The 22280-nt window shown below is 35.8% G+C and overlaps 1 protein-coding gene across 2 annotated transcripts; it reads right to left on the bottom strand.

Annotated features, from left to right (window-relative positions):
* Positions 1-1135: 1135 nt before the first annotated feature.
* On the bottom strand, positions 1136-22003 carry LOC132545212 (ribose-phosphate pyrophosphokinase 1). 2 transcript variants are annotated; one of them, XM_060208887.1, is made up of 8 exons: positions 21802-22003; positions 19738-19921; positions 19366-19464; positions 18622-18746; positions 17913-18086; positions 16410-16569; positions 11227-11348; positions 4123-4213 (listed from the first exon to the last, which is right to left on the bottom strand). In XM_060208887.1, exons 1-7 carry the CDS (start codon positions 21966-21968, stop codon positions 11256-11258), a joined length of 1002 nt encoding a protein of 333 aa, XP_060064870.1. In that variant the 5' UTR covers positions 21969-22003; the 3' UTR covers positions 4123-4213; positions 11227-11255. The 2 variants fall into 2 exon arrangements, with proteins under 2 accessions (XP_060064871.1, XP_060064870.1); XM_060208888.1 differs by lacking the exon at positions 11227-11348 and having other exon boundaries at positions 1136-4213.
* Between the last annotated feature and the right edge of the window lie 277 nt (positions 22004-22280).

The raw sequence follows: 22280 nt of genomic DNA, 5'->3' as shown, positions 1-22280 counted from the left end.
ACTCAAAGCACAGTTACGATCTCGATCACAAAACATCCTAGACTTACACAAGTCTTTATTGAGATTTTCATATGTAAACAAATCCGTAAAAAGCTAAATTTCGAATTTGGCTGTGCTGAGTTAATAGCTAAGATGTGAATGTCATACCAAGACAAATATTGGTATTTAGCAAATAAATAGCACAGGTAATAATTATCCGTATTGCTGAAATAACAAAAAAGGAGTTTGATACAGGTCATGTGGTTCTCTAATTAAAGGTATCTAAGTTGTAAGCTAGAATAATTCAAATTACATTCCTGCCAAATATCATTAAGATTATTTTAGTATTTTCTTAAATCTAGTTTTTCAGATAAATCAAAACAAATCATCCAAATATTGACATTTCAACCTTGTCCATAACTAGTGTCCCTAATGATTTAGGACTTTCATATTTTGTGGCATGTTCCAACTGACAAGATTTTTTCGGTGGTAACCAAAATGTTCACCATGACACTTTGACCGTGACCTTTGACCTACATTTGAACACATTTAACATTGGCCATAACTATTCCAACATTTAGGCCTGTATCATCACTGACGATTTCTAGAAGGACAAAACAGCTGTACGATACAGTTAATTCATTACTTGACACTACTGCATCCAATTATAAATTGAAAGGTGTTATTCACTTATGTGTCTTTTATACAATCATCGAAGGAGGAATTAAGTGACTGTGCCACCGAATCACTGCCTTAAAATATTCTAAATCCGTGGTATAATGAAATTGTTTGCACAAATACCTGTTGATGCATATATAAACTTGATCACATGTCTGATTCCTGTATAGTATAGAAAGGAGCAGATTTCACTACTCTAGGACTAGCATTTTCTTTACACTGATGGATGTGTACATTCTGGCATTAGCTACTGTCAAATCATTCTTTTCACAGGGTTTCCATTTTCAATCATTTTTATAATATTCTTAATCCACATACTGCTATTTGACATGAATTTTCAGTGTTCCATTCACCAATATGTCCACAAGAAAGTTTTTATTTGAAACCATGAAACTTGAGCCCCACAAAAATACATGGATTAACAGTCACTTCAATTTCTTTCGAGATAATTTTTACAAAATAAAACAGTAAACACACAGTTGATAGATTTTTTAATGTTTTTTTTTTTCAAACAACAAAATTTGAAACACTGATTTTTTTTAGTACTGATTAATCAAAATTGAACTGAAAGGTTTTTTGGATTGTAAATTGGACGGGAATGCAATGTTTGAATTATCAGAGTTACAGAGGGAAATTAAAACAAAACATTCCAAAGTTAGTTACCGGTATACGTGTGTATGTAACAAAATAAGACAGTAATCTGTGACTTACTACCGACTGTGTTGACATCCATAAATAATGACACATGGTCTAATCCAACTTAATATAGGATTTATCATGACAGGCTTCACATTTTAGTAAAAATTGTCATGGACATAGTGTCTATGAAATTGTTATGTATCAGTATTAGAGACAACTGTATGGCTGTACTTCTAAACAGATAACTGATGTTCAGCAAAAAAAAAAAACACAATTTGAATTTATCACTGCTACTTAACTGGCAAATGCAAAAATAAAGAGGAATTGTTTACACTGATCTACATAATAAATGTATGAGAATTTGGATCACGAAAACATCTCAAGTTATATCTTCAAACCACAAAAATTTCATCAGTTTGGTGAGATCAGAAGTCTGTATCACTGTCCACCAAAGGTAGCAGGAAACAGTAAATTTGCATTTTTCCTGAAATTATTGGTAATGTTTGAGATATACAGGTATAGCAGCTTGTTATGAAAAATACATCATTACATGTATATATATTTATAAACTACATAACAATTAATAGCAGAGAGATAAAATTTGTGTAAATTTCTGACATGTGATTGCCAGTGTTACTTACTGAAAAATACTAAAAATGCAAAAATATTGCTTATTCCAACCTAACAATTCAACTTTATAGAAGAAATTAATTTCTAAACACCTGTCTCAAAATCAACAACACTGTCATAGTAACAAACTACTTACATTTCAGCAAAATCTAACTCGAAATCCTTCATAACATGACCACATGCAAACACTATGAAAATTTCACTTCCTGTAAAGCTGATTTTTGGTGCGTAGACAAAGATTCGAGACTGCCCAACACAAAGCTAAAACATTACTCTGAAAAAAATGAATTCCCACATTGTCCACTTCTACATGACTGGACCAATATTAGCAAGGATTTATTTTTAAATTTTTAGTAAAACCTTTATAATGGGGTAATCTAATGAACAAAAATATCACCCATAGCCACACCGAGAAACTGTGTACTGCTACCAAAGCCCCATTCCAAGTTAGTGGTGTCGCACATTGGAGACACACAGTTGTATTTTCATTAGCTAGTATATCAGAGATAAATGATCTTCCATCATTCAAGTTGTTGTGATTTGTAACTTATAAATTTCATATAACTTTTTATAAAATTTTAATTAATTTGTTGCCCAAATGATATGTCCGCTAAACACATAACAAAAGTTTCCACATATCCACAGAAAATACATCCCCCTTTACACGAAATATACACATCATCAGATCCTCAGAAATTAATCCCTATTACACAAAACACAAGTTTCCAATGATCCATAGAAAATACATCCCCGATACACAGAAATATATCTTAAGTCAGATATGTAGATCCATTAGAAAGATTCAGTTTGCATCGACATACTCTCATCTTTTTTGTTAATTAATTCTTTTATTTAATTCAAGAAAAAACAAAATTGATTACACATTATAATTATACATATACATATTTCACACATGTTAATCAGTTGTATACTATCACACAAGGGAGTGATAAGTTATCTCTTACATGGTATCACTTTCACACTCTTTCAAACACCTTTGATGTATTTCTAACTTATACACTATCACGTAGGAGAGTGATAGTTATCTCCCTTATAAGGACAAGAAAAACTACATGTAGCACATTAATGACGGAACAGAAAAACTGAAATTTACAATGATTAAAACAGAAAGAAATGGCGGTCATGACGTGACAACATTCTAGGAGGAACTTAACAAGAGCCATATCTTTGACAGATCTTTGGGATTCAGCTGGGTGATACTCAGGTAAAGTTGTATATACAATATCTTTGGTTAGCCAAAATAGTAAAATGAATAGTTTTCTTATCCCATTGTAGACAGTTTTCACCACTTCCTTATTACTATTATAGAGAGCTATACGTGGTTGGGATTTTCATCTTTATTTAAAATTCCAACTAACTTGAACAAAAGGGACTAATAATGGCAGAAAAACTTGCATACAGCTTTAGTGTCAGTTTTATACTGACAGTACACACAACCTGTTACACAGGACATTTAAACACAATGTTTTGCTGAGTAAAATTGCATCCAGGTAAGTTATTATGGGAGAAGAGATTTACTCGTCATTTCAATGCCTCATTTATACAATTATTCCTTGTCTATTGGGACCAATATCTACTTTCAAACTTGCCCTCATGTCCATCTTTATATAACTACTCTTTCTATAGGTTCATTTTCTACTACCACTCTATAGTGGTCACTACAGACAGGTTTTAATCTAAAACCTTAATAAAAGTATATTCTCTTTGTATCTACAAGGACTTAAAAATGAGAATACTTTTGTAAATGAAAATACTTAATTAATGTGGCACTTAACATAAAATCAGTGTTTCTCTGAATTATCTCTGACAATAATGACTAAAGATTATCATAAGAAAAAAGATTGTGTAGATAATGATCTCCTGACCACCACTAACACTATCATTGTTATATACACAGTCATAATATACAGCATTAACACTACAGACTCTACATAAAGGTTTAAAGCTGAGACTTACAACCTATCAACATCTGCTGCTTCAATAAAGTTAAACAAAACACAATACTGTTACATATAATATCTATAGAATATTGTCTTTTCAGGGATCTTGTGTCAATTTTTACTGGCAATGCTTCATCTGCGTCCGTCTTGACATCAATGATAGCTTCATCAGTTCATTTTCAGTTTAGTTATTGTCCATAAAGATCTACTCAGAAAGCTTTAAAGACTTGTCATCAGAGTGGAACATGAGTAAAGAGGTAGGAGACACTCTCACCGTTGTGAGTCCTTCGAATCGCTTCAGCGAGCATCATGGAAATATCAATACACTGTCAAGTAGAAAAAAAAACATCTGTAAACAAAACATCACATTTTACTGACCAGAAACAAATCTAACATATCTGATTCAGTAAAACAAAGCCTCAACCAATTAGCACATACACGGAGAAGATTTAACATTTTCTATAACTGATATCATTTTACAGCATGCTACAACCAATGCATCATTCTGAAAAGGTGAAGTGAATTAATCAAAACAACAAAGAAATAAGAGCTGTTCTGACATAAGATACATAAAAAATAACCATTAATTGTGAGAGCTTTGTGAACAAGGAGCCTTTCAACAGAGGAATTAATTAGTGTAATAACTAATGACAGTTACACTATTCAACATCTCACACTACTCCTTCATGTTATAACTAATGACAGTTACACTATCTAACATCTTACACTACTCCTAAGTCTTATAACTAATGACAGTTACACTATTCAACATCTTACACTGCTCCTAAGTCTTATAACTAATGACAGTTACACTATTCAACATCTCACACTACTCCTTCATGTTATAACTAATGACAGTTACACTATTCAACATCTTACACTGCTCCTTAGTCTTATAACTAATGACAGTTACACTATTCAACATCTCACACTGCTCCTTAGTCTTATAACTAATGACAGTTACACTATTCAATATTCAGTTATTCGACTAGTATGACAGGAATGGCCCGACAATATGTTTCATTCTAAACCCGAGTCTTACTGGAAGTTAACAATAATAAATAGAACTGCTTATATGTGCAAACACAAACTATATTTGATGTATTCTTAGACAATTCATAGCAACTTATATAACTAACAGCATTAAAAGTGTTGCGTGATGGGAATGGCTCATTGTGTGTTGTCTTATGGGGAATGGCTTACTGTGTGTTGTCCCATGGGAATGGCTCATTTTGTGTTGTGTGATGAGAATGGCTCAACATGCAGTATGATGGTAGTGGCTTATTGTGTGTTGTCTTGTGGTGAATGGCTCACTGCATGTTGGGAACGCCATGTGTTGAATGGCTCATGTGTGTTGTGTGATGAGAATGTGTGTTGGTGGAACATGCAGTATGATGGTAGTGGCTTATTGTGTGTTGTCTTGTGGTGAATGGCTCACTGTGTGTTGTGTAATGGGAACGCCTCATTATGTGTTGTCCTATGGGGAATGGCTTACTGTGTGTTGTCTTATGGGAATGGCTAATCGTGTGTTGGTGGATGAGAATGGTTCATTGTGTGTTGAGTGGTGGGAATGGCTCATTGTGTGGTGTGTGGTAGGAATAGCTCAATGTGTGTTGAGTGGTGGGAATGGCTCATTGTGTGTTGAGTGGTGGGAATGGCTCATTGTGTGGTGTGTGGTAGGAATAGCTCAATGTGTGTTGAGTGGTGGGAATGGCTCATTGTGTGTTGAGTGGTGGGAATGGCTCATTGTGTGGTGTGTGGTAGGAATAGCTCAATGTGTGTTGAGTGGTGGGAATGGCTCATTGTGTGTTGAGTGGTGGGAATGGCTCACAGTGTGGTGTGTGAATAGGTGTGTTGAAATGGCTCATTGTGTGTTGTGTGTGATGGGTGTGGTGTGTGGTAATGGCTCACAGTGTGGTGTGTGTGTTGATGGGAATGGCTCACTGTGTGTGTGTTTGTGTGTTGGAATGGCTCATTGTGTGTTGTGTGTGGTGTGTGGTGTGTGGTAAATGGCTCACATGTGTGTTGTGGGATTTGAATGGTTCATTGTGTGTTGAGTGGTGGGAATGGCTCACAGTGTGGTGTGTGGTGGGAATGGCTCATTGTGTGTTGAGTGGTGGGAATGGCTCATTGTGTGGTGTGTGGTGGGAATGGCTCATTGTGTGTGTGTGGTGGGAGTGGTAGGGAATGGTTCATTGTGTGTTGATGTTTAGTGTGTTGAGTGGTGGGAATGGCTCACAGTGTGGTGTGTGGTGGGAATGGCTCATTGTGTGTTGAGTGGAGGGAATGGTTCATTGTGTGTTGAGTGGTGGGAATGGCTTATGGAGTGTTGTGTGATTGGAATGGTTCATTGTGTGGTGTGTGGTGGGAATGACTCATTGTGTGTTGAGTGGTGGGAATGGTTCATTGTGTGTTGAGTGGTGGGAATGGTTCATTGTGTGGTGGGAATGGTTCATTGAGTGGTGGGAATGGTTCATTGTGTGGTGGGAATGGTTCATGTGTGTGTGTGATGTGTGATTGTGTGGTGTGAATGGTTCATTGTGTGTTGTGTGAGTGTTGTGTGGTGTGTGGTGGGAATGGTTCATTGTGTGTTGTGTGATTGGAATGGTTCATTGTGTGTTGAGTGGTGGGAATGGTTCATTGTGTGGTGGGAATGGTTCATTGAGTGGTGGGAATGGTTTTTTGTGTGGTGTGTGGTGGGAATGGCTCACTGTGTGGTGTGTGATTGGAATGGTTCATTGTGTGTTGTGTGATTAGAATGGTTCATTGTGTGGTGTGTGGTGGGAATGGCTCATTGTGTGGTGTGTGGTGGGAATGGCTCACTGTGTGTTGTGTGATTGGAATGGTTCATTGTGTGTTGTGTGATTAGAATGGTTCATTGTGTGGTGTGTGGTGGGAATGGCTCATTGTGTGGTGTGTGATTGGAATGGTTCATTGTGTGGTGTATGGTGGGAATGGCTTACAGAGTGTTGTGTGATTGGAATGGTTCATTGTGTGGTGTATGGTGGGAATTGCTTACGGAATGTTGTGTGATTGGAATGGTTCATTGTGTGGTGTATGGTGGGAATGGCTTACGGAGTGTTGTGTGATTGGAATGGCTCACTGTGTGGTGTATGGTGGGAATGGCTTACAGAGTGTTGTGTGATTGGAATGGTTCGTTGTGTGGTGTGTGGTGGGAATGGCTCACTGTGTGGTGTGTGATTGGAATGGTTCATTGTGTGGTGTATGGTGGGAATGTCTTACGGAGTGTTGTGTGATTGGAATGGTTCATTGTATGTTGAGTGGTGGGAATGGTTCATTGTGTGGTGGGAATGGTTCATTGAGTGGTGGGAATGGTTCATTGTGTGGTGTGTGGTGGGAATGGCTCACTGTGTGGTGTGTGATTGGAATGGCTCATTGTGTGTTGTGTGATTGGAATGGTTCATTGTGTGTTGTGTGATTAGAATGGTTCATTGTGTGGTGTGTGGTGGGAATGGCTCATTGTGTGGTGTGTGATTGGAATGGTTCATTGTGTGGTGTATGGTGGGAATGGCTCACTGTGTGGTGTGTGATTGGAATGGCTCATTGTGTGTTGTGTGATTGGAATGGTTCATTGTGTGTTGTGTGATTAGAATGGTTCATTGTGTGGTGTGTGGTGGGAATGGCTCATTGTGTGGTGTGTGATTGGAATGGTTCATTGTGTGGTGTATGGTGGGAATGGCTTACGGAGTGTTGTGTGATTGGAATGGTTCATTGTGTGGTGTATGGTGGGAATGGCTTACGGAGTGTTGTGTGATTGGAATGGCTCATTGTGTGGTGTGTGGTGGGAATGGCTCACTGTGTGGTGTGTGATTGGAATGGTTTATTGTGTGGTGTATGGTGGGAATGGCTAACGGAGTGTTGTGTGATTGGAATGGTTCATTGTGTGGTGTATGGTGGGAATGGCTTACGGAGTGTTGTGTGATTGGAATGGTTCATTGTGTGTTGAGTGGTGGGAATGGCTCTACTTTTCAATCCTTATCATCTTTATGTCCCCCTACTCAATGTCAGTACTGCACATCTTCATCTTAACATAATCCTCTTTGATTCATTATACTGGAACAATTGTAGTGAGCCATTTTGTTTTTCTAATCAGTCTCAAAATACAACAAGCACAACTAGAGAAAAAGGAGAACCTACATCTGAAAGATCTGAAAGATCTATCCAATGCTTCCCAAGAAATAGCGATAGCAAGAATTGTTTATGGACAGATTAGATAAAGAGCGATTTGAATAGCTAAAACTATCGTAAAATAACTTTGACTTGTAGTCATTTGATCCTAGTCATTTATGCTGAGATTTTTATGACAAAATATTCACCAGTAAAATATCTCAAATTTGACCATGACTTTTGACCTGGTGACCTTGACATGCAGTCTGGCAACTTCTAATCTGATTCTGGTAAATTTTGCTCCATAAAAATCATAATTCATTTGATCATATGTAAATATTTTCAAGTAACATGCCAATTTGCTGTGTATTCCAATTGGAGTATAATTATACAAATAGAAGTGTGGAGGAACCTTATGCAAAGGAAACTGTTGACAAACCTTGCCCAAATTATAGTGTCAACAAACCTTGTACAAATCAAAGTCTCAACAAACCTTATACAAATAAAAGTGTTGATAACCATACCCAAAGGCTAGGTGTCCAGACAGCCAACAGATAAAAAGGACTAGGTGTCCGGACAGCTAGCTGACAACAAAGGCTAGGTGTCCAGACAGCTAGCAAATAACAAAGACTAGGTGTCCAGACAGCTAGCTGATAACAAAGACTAGGTGTCCGGACAGCTAGCAAATAACAAAGGTTAGGTGTCCAGACAGCTATCAGATATTAAAGACTAGGTGTCCAGACAGCTAGCTGATAACAAAGGCTAGGTGTCCAGACAGCTAGCTGATAACAAAGACTAGGTGTCCAGACAGCTAGCAGACAACAAAGGCTAGGTGTCCAGACAGCTAGCAGATAACAAAGGCTAGGTGTTCAGACAGCTAGCAAATAACAAAGACTAGGTGTCCAGACAGCTAGCAAATAACAAAGACTAGGTGTCCAGACAGCGAGCAGACAACAAAGGCTAGGTGTCCAGACAGCTAGCAGATAACAAAGGCTAGGTGTCCAGACAGCTAGCAGATAACAAAGACTAGGTGTCCAGACAGCTAGCTGATAACAAAGACTAGGTGTCCAGACAGCTAGCTGATAACAAAGGCTAGGTGTCCAGACAGCTAGCAGATAACAAAGACTAGGTGTCCAGACAGCTAGTTGATAACAAAGACTAGGTGTCCAGACAGCTAGCTGATAACAAAGACTAGGTGTCCAGACAGCTAGCTGATAACAAAGACTAGGTGTCCAGACAGCTAGCTGATAACAAAGACTAGGTGTCCAGACAGCTAGCTGATAACAAAGACTAGCAGTCCAGACAGCTAGCTGATAACAAAGACTGGCTGTCTAGACTGGTAGGAGAGAACAAAGGCTTGGTGTCCAGACAGCCAGCCGATAACAAAGACTAGGAGTCCAAATAGCCAGCAAGTAGCAAAGGCTTGATGTCCAGACAGCCAGCCGATAACAAAGGCTAGGAGTCCAGACAGCTAGCAGATAACCAAGGATAGGTGTCATTGCAGCTAGCAGGAAACAAGACATTTTATCATTGAAGCACAACTGAAATCTCACCTGAATTACTGTTAATTTCATATCAATACAAATACAAAAACTGATGAAATGGACTAACTAAAGGACAACCAAGTGGTTACTTTCAAATGATAATGCATCAAGGAAGACACAGAAAACTTTCATATTAAATTGAAAATACGTGAATCCATCTTCCTCATTAAAAGTAAACATCAAATTGTGCTCCGTAAAAAATGCTAAGACATTCAACAAATTGTCAATTACAGCATGCTTATATCTTTGATATGTCCGATACTAGATATAAAAGTGGATTTGAATAAAACTGCTATTTTTTTCTGATTAGGAAAGTTCTGACTAACATTCTGATGGAAAGATGAATACATGAAATTAGAGAGTGCATACAGTGTCCAGGTATAGAAATGGCAATATCATGATTTCAGAAACAACTCTACATTATCTCTTTTAACCGCAAAGTTTGAAAATATGTTTCACACAAATTTCATGCAAGAAGCCACATGCATCGAGAGAGGTAAGGATTGACATGCAAGCTCACATAATACTATGATAAATTTTGAAAACTATCGTGTTTGAAAAGTTCCCTTTGAAAATCTCATGCTTGATTTGATTGACAAACTCTCTTCCCACAGAATAAATGATTAACATGCACACCATGCAATGTTTTCTACTACAAGAAGTTTCAGAGGGTGAGGTTTTGGGCCTATACTGGTTCTGGTGAATTCATTGTGATGGAAAGTATTAGTACATGTTCACATAAAATTAATTTCAATTGTACAAGTCAACATCCTTCTGTCTACATGATTTACTAACAATCACAACAAAATCATTCAAAAAACAGTCAAAAACCAACTTGACTAAAAGCTGAAAAAAAAAATGCTCAACCACAAGAAATTACACCCACAAATTATTTGCTTCTACAAAATTATCACAAGTCTAGGCTAAATGTAAAAACTTGCAACAACTCATAATGAAAAAGTGGAAATGACAGAAGGACAAAAAACCCTCGTCAGAATCTCAGGAAAAAATGGTTTAAATTTGAAGGTCCTCCACGTTTAGATATCATTTAACATTTTAATTGTATGTTTTAGTTACTTTTGAAAAGTATTTTGGATATTTAAATACAAAATTTTCCTGAATGAATATAAGCATTCCAAAATCTGATGCTCTAATTCTAAAATTCAGACAAAATAGCAATGAAATACCTGGTACCATATTTATCCAGGAAAAAGCCAAAGGTTGCAAATAAGCCCACACACATCTACCGGTGTCTCATTAGCAAAATTAACACCAACAAATGCTATAGTATTGTAGTATTGTCCTATAATGTGTGTGTCTCACTAATTTGAGTCAACAGTAATGTTTTGTCATCTTGACTTACTGATCTGTAATGAGTGTGTCTCACTAATTTGAGTCAACAGTAATTGTAATCTTGGCTTACTGATCTGTAATGAGTGTGTCTCGCTAATTTGAGTCAGCAGTAATGTTTTGTCATCTTGGCTTACTGATCTGTAATGAGTGTGTTTCGCTAATTTGAGCCAGCAGAATTGTTGTGTCCTTTTGGCTTACTGATTATTTCAGGATAAATATGGTAATCTCCAGTATTAGTTTTTAATGATTTTTGAGACTCTATCTGTGTTAAACCTTGTTTTCTGGGACTACAGATGAAACACAAGCAAACCTACAGTGATGGGAATATCAATGAATGGTTGGACTAGAGCGGAACATGGCTGAAGAGATATGAAACCGATTCCCCATTATGTGTTCTTCTCACTGCCTCAGCTAAAATGATGGAGATGTCGATACACTGAAAAAGATAAGAAATCACGACTTTCATTACAAAAAATCATTACTGGTACTTAAGTAATAGAAATCCAAAATCGCTCCAACGTCAATATTTTCAACACTGTCCATATCCTGTGGTGTTAAGCCACAATGTAGGTCCAATTTTATCTGGCAATATGTCTCAACAGTAACATCATGAAAACCATCCATGAACATTTCAAGGCAATAGACTAATCCTTTGAAGATTTGAGGAATTCAATTTTTATGTTCATATACTGTGTAGCACATAGAATTAGTTAAGGTGAAAATAGTAGCTTCACAATATTATTGTACTGTGAAACCATATACAGTCGACACTCGTTATCTCAAAATTCAAAGGACTGTGGAAAGTATTTCAAATTTTGACTCAAACAAAGCGTCCGAATAAGGTTGACGACATCAGTTTTCTGATGTTGATTACAATTGAACAAAGTATGGGTATGATAGCATGGTACAAACAGTCTTATGTAATTTTTTGTTAAAAATAAAAAGAAACCCGTAAAAATAACACCAATGAAAAACTCAAGTGTACACTACCCTTACTGACTAATCACATATAGATCACCTATTTTTCAGAATGACAATAAAATGAAAATAAAATTTACTTTTGATACGCTACTAGAAATGATGTATGAATTGATGATATGACTTTAATAGGAATAAATAAACACATAAAATGCAGAACTGGAAATTTTTTACCTGTTATAGAAAACATTATACAAGTACTAGACTTAACAAATTACACACAGACTCTATCAATAAAATACCTTCAGTACCTCATTAATCAAGCACTAAATCTAGCAAAGCGCCTGATCACAGTCCTTTAGTAAACAAGAGGCCTAACGCTCTTGACAGTCACCTGAGATAAGCAATATTGAATATAAAGGTTGAAGGATAGTTATCAAGTGTCATAAAACAGAAATTGTGACACTGAACACAGTAAGCCAGTGTCAATACATGCATACTATCAAAACGGTCATCTTATGCTGACCATTCTTACAAAGTTATTTGCAGTGGGAAATACTAACATTATGCTCAAAACTGCTATTTTTCTATGAAAATTAAAGTAATGTCTAAAACCAAGAGATCCCACAGGGATCTTGGCACCCACCATTGTTTAATCTCTATATGCTATGTGAAAAAGGGATCTTTACCCTTCTTTTCTCTTCTTTGTTATTTGCTCTTAATGATAATGAACATTCCTTTGCAGAAATAAATGATATTCTTTACCTGCCAAATCTAAAATGGTCACCTGGAAGCCATTTTGTTTCTTCTGATCAGTCCCAAGAGCAAACGAGCACAAGGAGAGATCAAATGGAACATTGTATGAAATTTGACAGATATCCATTCAGTACTTCTTCAGAAATAACAAGTTAAACAAGGCAAAATAAAAAATGGCCATTTTTTTTCCCAATCACCCCCAAAATTAAATGTGCACAATAAACGACAATGGGATACCTACCTATGAAATTTAAGAAAGAATCATCCTGTACTTCTCAAGAAATAGTGATAACAAACTTTATTGAAAAAATGAAAGATGGCTGCCTGTCGGCCATTATTTTTTTTTATCAGTCCTAAAATCAAACATGCACAACTATGGACCAAGGGGAACCTACATATGCAATTTGAGAAAGATCCAACCAGGACTTCTCACGAAATAGCAATAACAATTGTTTATGGACAGACGGACAACAGACGACAGACCACGGACACAGAGTGATGAAAAAAATCCTACCCAGGAAGAAAAGTGAGACACATTTTGGTAATTAGAGCTTAAGATGCTTCCATTCATGAAGAGCATTTGATTCTACCATATCTGAGTGATGAGAAGGAGATCTTTGAAAATTATGTTAATTTTACTCCTTTTGGCACTCCCATCAGCTTCTGGAGGTCAGCCAAAATTAATATGGGCATCAATTATGCTGTCATCTTTTACTCATAATTTTCATAAACAAACCATAATGAATTTTAAGCCCTCCAAAAGGGAAAATGCTAGACCCTAATGCCTTGAAATTCCCAATTTTGGTAAAGCACCTTAAGATGCTTCCATTCATGAAAAGTATTTGATTATACCATATCTGGGTCTTATGAATATTTTTGAAACATCCAGGTCAGTTTGACCCCTTTTGGCCCCGCCCCTCATGTCCCAGTGAGGTGAGGACTGTGTAATTCACAATTTCGGATTCATCTTAAGTCAGGGAAGGTTTCTGCAAAATTTCATTGAAATCTGATCTGGGGTTTTAGAGAAAAAAGTCATAAATGTTAAATTGTTTACAGACGCACAACGCCAGATGAAGGTGATTGCAATAGGTCACAATGAACCTTTCAAAAATTTGATTCGCTGGGAATTGTGGGGATCAAATTTTGTCTATAATTTTGTGTTGGTCATTCCTGAAGATGCACGCAACCAAGCTATGTTTTCGTGTCTTGTGTAAAACACAATACACGTACATTTAAGTCACTGCTAGAGGATAATGACACTAAGTCAGAAGCCGACTCTTAATGTTGTGACAAAAATTAATTTCGAGACAATGAATGACTTTTCCCATGCTTTTATAATTGAAGGGACTGAAAAATCAAACAAAATTTTGACTCAATGAAATTTGAGTCATCTGAACTAAAATTACAAAGATATAAAAGGAAAAAATCGGGACTTGGAAATTATTTCAACTCCAGCAGAGTTTCGACTCAAGTGATTTCAAGACGAGTTTCAACTGTATTTTCATGGAACTCAAACACTGTTTTATTTTGTTAGCACTTAATTTTGTGATTTAAAAGCACTCACAAAATTCACCTGTACCAGAAATGTTACCTTTAATTGAATATTATTTCATGGATAGATGAATTTATGGATTAAGGATTAGCCATGAAATCAACAGATTTTTGTTTTCAAAACTTTTCTAAAGGATCTTGAGTATTGACTATTGTAAATAGGTGAAATTTAAGTTCCATGAATTTTTTCTGAACCTAAAATACAACAGAATGGCTCCACTAAATCCAGCACATAGAACATACTTCACAGCTTTTTGTACATGTACAACCAAACCAATATAATCTGCCACACTAAGAAACAGACTGGATTATTCAGACAGCAGAATACACTGCTTTGTAGTTTTATCAAAATCTAAAGTAAAATCTGTATTGAATGATCAAGCAGGTTTCAATCTACATCTTTAATGAATTTGGTCTTTATCCTTTCTGATTTTGAAAATGCAGACTGTTAATGTAATTTAGATAACTGTAACTCTTCATTTTCATTTTCAATCCGCAGTCTGGGTAATAAGGCATGGATTTCATTTAGTTTTTTTACTTTAATAATCAATATGTTAGCATTGTATACTCAAAATGCTCAAAACTAGGTTTATACAAATGATAGAATATGGCTTCAAACAAAATATTGTGATTCTAAATGGATTTTAAAGAGAATAGGAGTCAGTCTTAACATTTGTTGTACCGACACTGGTTAGTCTAACTGATCAGAATATATCAAAACTAAAGGCAGTCAGATAAAACAGATTTAATTTCTTAGCTTTTATGTAAATACACATTACTTAATGTCACTTTTAATGTCAACACATTAAAAAAAATCTGCAGTTACTTTCAAGAAAGAAATAAAGTCGCTTTTTTTCTTCATAAATGGTTTCACAATAATTCATGAACTTGTTCTGTCTGTATGTGAAGGTTAAAAACTAAATGATAATTCAGGAGAAAGACTTGATTCAGCTGAACCAAATGTAACAATTGGATGTTTGCTCCTGGAATAATTCTCCAATTTTGTCTGTGTAAAGGGAACATAATTTCAGCTAAAATAAGTCTATACATAGCTACCACACTCAGTTGTGTTTATTACAGGGAAATGCTCATAAACATGATTTATTTAGTGTAATTTCTGGTGCTAGGTAAAGGAGAATTTTGAAGTAAAATGAAATGAGGCTACTGAAAATTGGAATTACTTCAATAAAGAAAAAAATTAAGAATTGATAGAATTGTTTTCATTTTCCTTTTAGAAAATTTGGTCATGCTAAATGTATGAAATATCTACCTACCTGCCAACTTTCCCGATTTTCACTCCCCTTCCCCGCCTCCCAATCGCGCGGATCAAAATTGGAGTAATCTCCCGATTTTTAGTGATCCCACTAGGTAGGTCGTAAATAACCTTACTACGTTTATCAAATTGGTAAGGCTGACCACCTGGCCACATAATCAAGTCCAAGTTAGGTGAATACACTGCCCAATTATCAAATTAGTGTCACCACATTCCAGTCAATTTTAATTGTTGACCACTACCCCTGGAGCACACTTGTACACGGCCACTTGTTCCCTACCTAATTCACGGTAGACCACTGTCAGGACTCAGGGGTTGGCCATGGTAAATGTTTGCTTAAGATGAGGTCATTTTACAGATAATTAAGTATTTATTACCATGTTTATATTACCTATATGGTCAAATAACATATTTGACAAGAAAATACTTTGAAAAAAACGATCTCTATGATGTAACAATGTGCAAGCATTCCTCAATACTGTGTAAGTTCAATGCATACTGAGAATTTAAATGAATAAATTCCATTTCGAACCTTATGTGCAAAAAAGCAGATATTTTTCATTGTTATAGTAAAGTAGGGCATGCACTGTATCAATTTAAAATTATCTAGATGTATTGATTATATATCACTGATTAATTTTTCCTTTTTATAAATGTTGCAAGATATCATTGCAAGTTGAACATGTCATTCACACACTTTTCTCCCCCATGAGAATTTTGAAAAGTTGGCAGGTATGTATCTAACAATTTTAAACACATTTTGCTTGACATATTAGAAATTGGGGAATTACAGGAAAAATGTGGTTATAAAGATATATATATTCAAACAGCACACAAATTTATGAGATATTTGAAAACATTAAAGAAAAGGTTATGCATGTTCTAGTTAATTAACACACAATTACCATAACCTAAGGAGGTCAACAAGGTTATATATTTATATCAACCAATCAAATCAAAGCTTGCAGTTCTAGGTCAACCAATCAGAAGCAACGTTACCTGAATCTTTGGGGCATTCTTCATTCTCTCTTCCTGAGGAATGGTATTGGTGACTACCATGGCTTCAAACATGGAGTTGTTGATACGAGATATTGCAGGACCAGAGAATATTCCATGTGTACAGACTGCATATACTTTTGTTGCACCAGCTTCTAATAGTCTACAATGTTCAACACACAATAAATATACATAAATTTCAGAAACAATGAGTCTGTAGCAGGGGACATTATGCCATGTTTAATTTTATGTGATGTAAAGCTGTCAATGCTTTATTTTTTTAGTCAGCTTTATACAGGTGTCGATGTGTCATGTCTACTGTAGTGTATGTACCCTGTGTACCCGTGACCCCTTCATTGTTTTGTCCTGTCACCTGTTACCCGTTTTGTCGGAGGTCTATGTATATCACGTGCAAGTTCTCCTGTCTTGTTTTCCTTGCATTTTCCTCCGTGTCTGAGGTGTTCTGTCTCTTGTGATGTGTTGTAATTGGTTCTAGCTGTCTCGTATTGTCATTTTAGGGTATAAGTGTGTTTAGTAATTTAGGGTGCAGAGCGTTGGATTGACTTCCAGAGGTGAAAACTTTCTTTGAGGTAGGTCTGGTTAATTAGATATCATTCGGGTGGGAAGCTATATAGCGCGGTCATTGTCATTTTAGGGTATAAGTGTGTTTAGTAATTTAGGGTGCAGAGCGTTGGATTGACTTCCAGAGGTGAAAACCTTCTCTGAGGTAGGTCTGGTTAATTAGATATCATTCGGGTGGGAAGCTATATAGCGCGGTGGAATAGTGATGTGTTTGGTAGTAGGTAAGTTTATGTTTTCGGTATATATGGGGATGTTGTTGTGTCTGTGTAGGCCTATGCTGATGTCCTTAATTAATGTTTGTTGTTAAATAAATTGTTAAATTTAAATTAGCAGTGTTTGTACTCCTTCGAAAACGCAAGCTGAACCCATCGAACCTGGGTTGACAGTGATACAGGGCGAGACGGGACCGGGTAACTGTTGACCCCCCTCTCCCTCCTGTTGCAAATCAATATTAGTATAATCTATCATTTACCTGTTTTAACCCTGTTAACCTGATTAAAAATCAAGCTATTATTTTCTTTACATTAATCAGATGAAAACATCTCTTGTAAAGACAAACTAGTTTTCGCCTGTTCCACTGAAACTACAAAGCTGATGTGTTAGTTTGTAAATCCCTATATACTCATGAACTACACACGATTATGACTCGTCTGATGTCACTATCTATTGTGATGTTAGTTCTGGTGATATGCACACTTTAAACCCCATTATGCGTAGTCTCTTCTTTATATGTTATTAGGCCCCATTATCATCAACAAATATTTTTCTCTCAACTCCAATGATGCTGTATTCAAGGAATTCCTATACCTATATAAGAGTAAAATAGTTTCAGATATAGAGAGCAAATTTTCATGATTCACTCTGATCTTCACAAATTTTCTGAATTAGCTGTGTCTTAACATAGCTTTGGACTTTTGTTCTTACTTTTCTGCAGCATGACAGACAGTTCCACAGGTGTCAGCCATGTCATCCACCAAGATGGCAATGCGCTCCTTTACATCACCCACAAGAACCATGGATGCTACTTCATTAGCTTTCTTGCGTTCCTTGTGGATGAGAGCAAAGTCTACATTGAGACGATCAGCGATAGATGTCACCCTAAAATGACAAAAGGAGATTTCTAGGACTTCTGTAATTATTAAGATGTCTGTACAACAGTGCTGGAGTAACAATCTATTACACAACTTGTTATTGATAGACTTCAATAAAAATATGTATTATTAAAATTGATGAATTTCTAGAAAGGCAATAAGAACATATTCATAAAATCCCAATATCCTTCACCCTAAATTTCATATCTTTTCACTCTTCTCGCACAAAAACTCATGCATAGTGTTAACACATCCTCGATGTTCCTGGAGTATCGAGGATGGTTCCAGGGTTGCAGAGAGTGAAAGTGATTGTAACCCCTGGAGTATCGAGGTTGAGAAAGGTCCCAGGTAAACATCCTTACATAAATTTTAACCTCTAATTTGAGACACATCCTATCTAAAATACCCTTACGTAATTTTCTTACCTTGTAGTAGAGACACATCCCAGTTAAAACACCCTCATATAACTTTTTACCTTAAGGTTGAGACACATAATTTTGTTGATTGAATTTACTCAGCCCCTTCAATGTCCTTGAGCTGACCTTTTAGCACCCCCTGCATCAGGGGAGACAATGCAGCTGTTTCTCCATTCCTGGATGTTGTCTTTGATCCATTTCAGAACAGCTGGCTCAGCATACAGATTGTCAACAGGAATATCAAAAAAACCCTGAAAAAAAATGGTTTGATTATTTTTACCATATGATGTCCCTGTCTTACTTATTAAGGTGAGTAAGTGACAAATTGTAGAACAAGTTGTACAACTAATATATCTAGCCAACTAGATAACTATCACATAGCCCTTACAAAGAACAACAAATCAACGAAAGATCTTATCTTTCAGAACTGAAAAAATTCTATCTACTCAATGACATTATCAATTTCTCTCAGTCCTGAATCTTGATACTTTTTGATAGATACAGTACTACAAGATAGTAATAACTGCTACACTATCAAAAGGCTTACATATGTATATTGAAACCTTTCACAAACACATGCACTATGCATATGAATTCATCTTGCATGCAAAGACAAGTCCGCCTTAAATGACCCTCTCTATTGATAGGACGATAAGCTATATGCAACACCACACTCTCACTGCTATCACAAGCTTATAAGATTGGTATATCCATCAACTTTCAAAATAACAGTGACACAAAGAACACTGTGTAGCATTATTTCAGGAAAATTGTGAGTAAATTCAAATTAACAATAAAAATTATCAAAACCCTGAAAGAAATGAGGTTGCTAAATGGGACAACAGATGGGACACACTCTGCATACTCTACCTGAATTTGTGAAGCATGGAGATCCATGGTGATGATATGGTCAGCACCTGCTGTTGATAACATGTTTGCAACAAGTTTGGCAGAGATTGGGGCTCGACTCTGAAAAATGTCAAGATAAAGTTTCAAGTACAATGAACATTTCTTTTTAAGTTGTCGATGATAATTCACATTTAGTTCATTGGCAAGGTCAGAGACAGAAAGTATGTAAATAAATGAAACTGACTTCAGGACAAAATGGTGTAAGCAGAAGAGTAAAGCTCGACTCAACCTTAAGTGAAATATTTTAGAAAAACATCCTTGGTAGCATATCAATAGCTGAGTTTAGTATTTTCTGTTGGTATAGTTTACCAGCTATTAACAGGAATAAATTACCTTATCCTTTTTATCCTGTCTGGCATAGGGGAAACATGGGATGACTGCTGACACACGACAGGCTGAGGCGATCTTACAGGCATTGATCATAATGAGAAGTTCCATTAGCATATCATTGACCTCATCACAGCCACTTTGTACAATGTACACATCCTCCCCTCGTACAGACTCCCCAATCTCCACGCTGAGATTTAATGATAACAGAAGAAAATAATTTTGGCACTGAAAACTATTGGTTGCTTCTAGTAATAAACCCATGTCTGATGTTATGCCCTCCCGCACTATTCAGCAGACACTTCAAGTCTTAATTGGCCCCAGGCTTATTACAAAACATATATATATACACATAGTACTGTAAATTCATGTATTTTAGCCTAGCCTAAATTCTGTGGTTTTCCAATAATTAAGACCCAATTTTGTAGAAACATGAATGCATAAAGATGAACAAAAAATACTTTCATATCAATATTATGAATTTCATTACTTTGTAGGGGTGTTCACTTGTGGATTAAAGGTACCCACAAAATAAACAAAAATTAGGCAGAAACCTAGGGGAGATGAAAGTTCATAACCATTTTGGCTATTTTATACATGTGTGTTTTAGTAAGGTAAGGATTTCTATATATGCTTCCTGATGTGTCTATGCCAGCTGCATTTTTAACAGCAATCATGGTATCAAATATGAATGTATTCTTCATGATCATGACATTGAATTGTTCTTATGATATTGTTAATATAAATAATATCCATGTCGTTTTGTACTCAAATCAACATATGTTATGTGATAAACTTGGTACATGCATGTATCTTTTATTAATACTTGGCCCAAAAAGCTACATACAGTAAAATAAAATTTCAAATCATTCATGGTCGGTTTTATGGACCTTTTTCATGTTCATGGCTATATATAGTTGATGACATGATATTTCTACCTGGACAAATACAACAACTACCAAAATATACTTAAAATGAAAAGATGCATTTTTATCTTGAACATTTTCATTCATGAAAAAAAATAACTTTAAATAGAAATCAACAAGAAATTGATAATGTGTTCAAATCATGATGTGGCGATGACTGTGTTATCATAGCTTATGGTCAATAAAAAAACTTCAATACATTGAAAAGTTTGATTTATAAATCTTTGATTCATGAAGGGGTAAGTAAGTATTATATAGGAATAAAATTTGGGATGGGACAAAACTTTGATACTTCCAAGAAATTTGAATTATCAAAGCTTCATTCATAGAAGTTTAACTGCATTTAATCTTTTTCTGTCAACAGTAAGGTTAGATCTAAATTTTAATCACTAATAAGTAATAGCCACAATTTTAGGATATAGGATATATATATTTAGTATATATAAATTTGACACCAATGAAAGTTGGATCAATGAAGAAATTGCAGTATTTAAACAGTGAATGAGATTTGCTGCTGAAAATTTAACCAGTTGGACCATGTGTAGGAATCAGAATAGAAACCCCACTTGTAGATGACAGCAAAACCGACATTATAAACAATTCAAATTAAGTCTTTGATGGAGCTCATTATTTTTTTCTTTTCTTATTTGTAATGATATTTCATAAATAGTTTTCAAGGTCTTGGATCATTCTACATTGTACAGGTTCAGGAGTTGTTATTCAACAAATGATGTATAATTTGTTGCAAATTGCTCATTTCATTTTCATGTCAGGTTCTAATCTACATCAGTCTGTGTCTGCTAAGATCGGTAGCACGAATTTTCATGGCCACCTTATATTAGATTGTTGAACTGATGTCCCAGTATACATATGTACCCAGAAGGGTCATTAACCTTTCAACATGTTGTAGGGGCTCATTGGCCTGATCACTAAGTTCGCATAATCTACTGACCAACATTTCATTTTTCCCTTCTGTAATTAGGAGGCAAAACGAAAATAGAAAATACCACACGTTATACTAATTTTGATGGAATTAAAGTAAAGCAAACCAAAACTCCTGTATTGGGCCTCGCGATCATGAGTGACATTTTCTTAAAATAGAACAGTAGTGTAATAATAAACAGTAATCCAAAAAATATCGCACCAACATTCTCCATTGCTGAATTTTTTTGTGACAACTTTTCCTGGTTCTATACCAAGACGGTCACATATCTTCTGGGCAAGGTCCGTGTGAGAGCTGCCACTAAATACTTTGATGTTTGGCATCCTCGTGTAGTTCCCTAAAGCTGACGATGGTCGAGTAGCAGGCATTCGAGATCCTTGTCCAACATGTGGTGCAATATTGAGCCAGTGTCGCATAAAAGCTTTGAAAACTGGTCTTCAGTCAATGCCATTGAAACGTTTAAATGATGCAGAAAACTGGGTGATGACTCATTAGATACGTTCTTAATTTTTCGGCGTACGGCCAGAGTTTTATAGTAGGACTCATGTTGTTATAAACACCCAAATAAAAATAATTGTTTAATAAATATAGAAAGTGTTTGAATGACTCAAACAATGCTCTTAGAGTGCTATCGTTTTTGCGTTTTATACAACTTCCGTTCTAGAATAGTGTTAACCGGA

Source organism: Ylistrum balloti, unplaced genomic scaffold (genome assembly GCF_031769215.1).
Source record: "Ylistrum balloti isolate Yb309-2 unplaced genomic scaffold, AGI_CSIRO_Ybal_v1 Utg369830, whole genome shotgun sequence".
Lineage (NCBI taxonomy): Eukaryota > Metazoa > Mollusca > Bivalvia > Pectinida > Pectinidae > Ylistrum > Ylistrum balloti.
The sequence above is the reverse complement of the archived record's forward strand: the minus strand, read 5'-3'. Positions and strand labels throughout refer to the sequence as shown.